Consider the following 697-nt stretch of genomic DNA (forward strand, 5'->3'; position numbering starts at 1 on the left):
GGGGGCAGGGGGAGTGGGGTAGGAAGGGCCTGCACAGGGGCAGAGACGTACCGCTGAGTGAAGAGGAGGAGGAGATGGAGCGTGAGAGCTCCTGCAGCTGCAGGTCCACCTGCTGAGGGGGACATGGCTGAGCCCAGCACCCGGGCAGAGACCCCAGACAGGATGAGCCAAGCCCCTGCTGGCCCCCACCCCAGTCACACCACGTGCAAGGACAGGAGCTGGTGGCTCCACTGGGCAGGGGGCACACCACAACCCATCACAGGAGCGGGCAAGTCACCCAGAGCCACAGGCACGGGGCCACTCCTGCCCGGGGCTGGAGGATCCTGCACCCTGTCCCCCTCCCCACTGGGCTCCCTGGGGCTGGGCAATACCCCCAGCCACGCTCAGCATCAGGCATTTCCCCAGTGCTGGCAGGGTCGAGCTGGGCACTCACGGGGCTGCCCGCGCCGTGCTCAGCCTCGGGGCTCTCGGGCAGCTCGGTGGCACCGCGCCCATCCTTGCGGAGCAGGGTCTCCACACGGTGGATGATGTCGCGGATGCGGTGGATGAAGCCATCCCGCTCCGATTTGAGGATGAACTCGTTGTGGACCTGGGGGTGGAGAGGCTGGTCAGCACCCAGCACGGACGGGCAGGCCCCTGCCCTCACCCCCACCCCGCGCTCACCATGACAGACGCAATTTCCTCCGGGTTGTCCCCA

General features: G+C 68.0%; 1 protein-coding gene across 1 annotated transcript in view; it reads right to left on the reverse strand.

The window, feature by feature from the left end:
• Positions 1-697, reverse strand: part of WNK4 (WNK lysine deficient protein kinase 4) — a 7,149-nt gene that overhangs the window by 2,698 nt on the left and 3,754 nt on the right. The window contains exons 8-10 of the mRNA XM_035903347.1: positions 664-696; positions 434-589; positions 7-112 (exon numbers count right to left, since the gene is read on the reverse strand). Of these exons, the coding sequence (XP_035759240.1) occupies positions 7-112; positions 434-589; positions 664-696 (295 nt within the window). The remainder of the gene's footprint in view (positions 1-6; positions 113-433; positions 590-663; position 697) is intronic.

The sequence above is a fragment of the Egretta garzetta genome, unplaced genomic scaffold (assembly GCF_000687185.1).
Source record: "Egretta garzetta isolate BGI_Z169 unplaced genomic scaffold, ASM68718v1 scaffold100, whole genome shotgun sequence".
Taxonomy (NCBI): domain Eukaryota; kingdom Metazoa; phylum Chordata; class Aves; order Pelecaniformes; family Ardeidae; genus Egretta; species Egretta garzetta.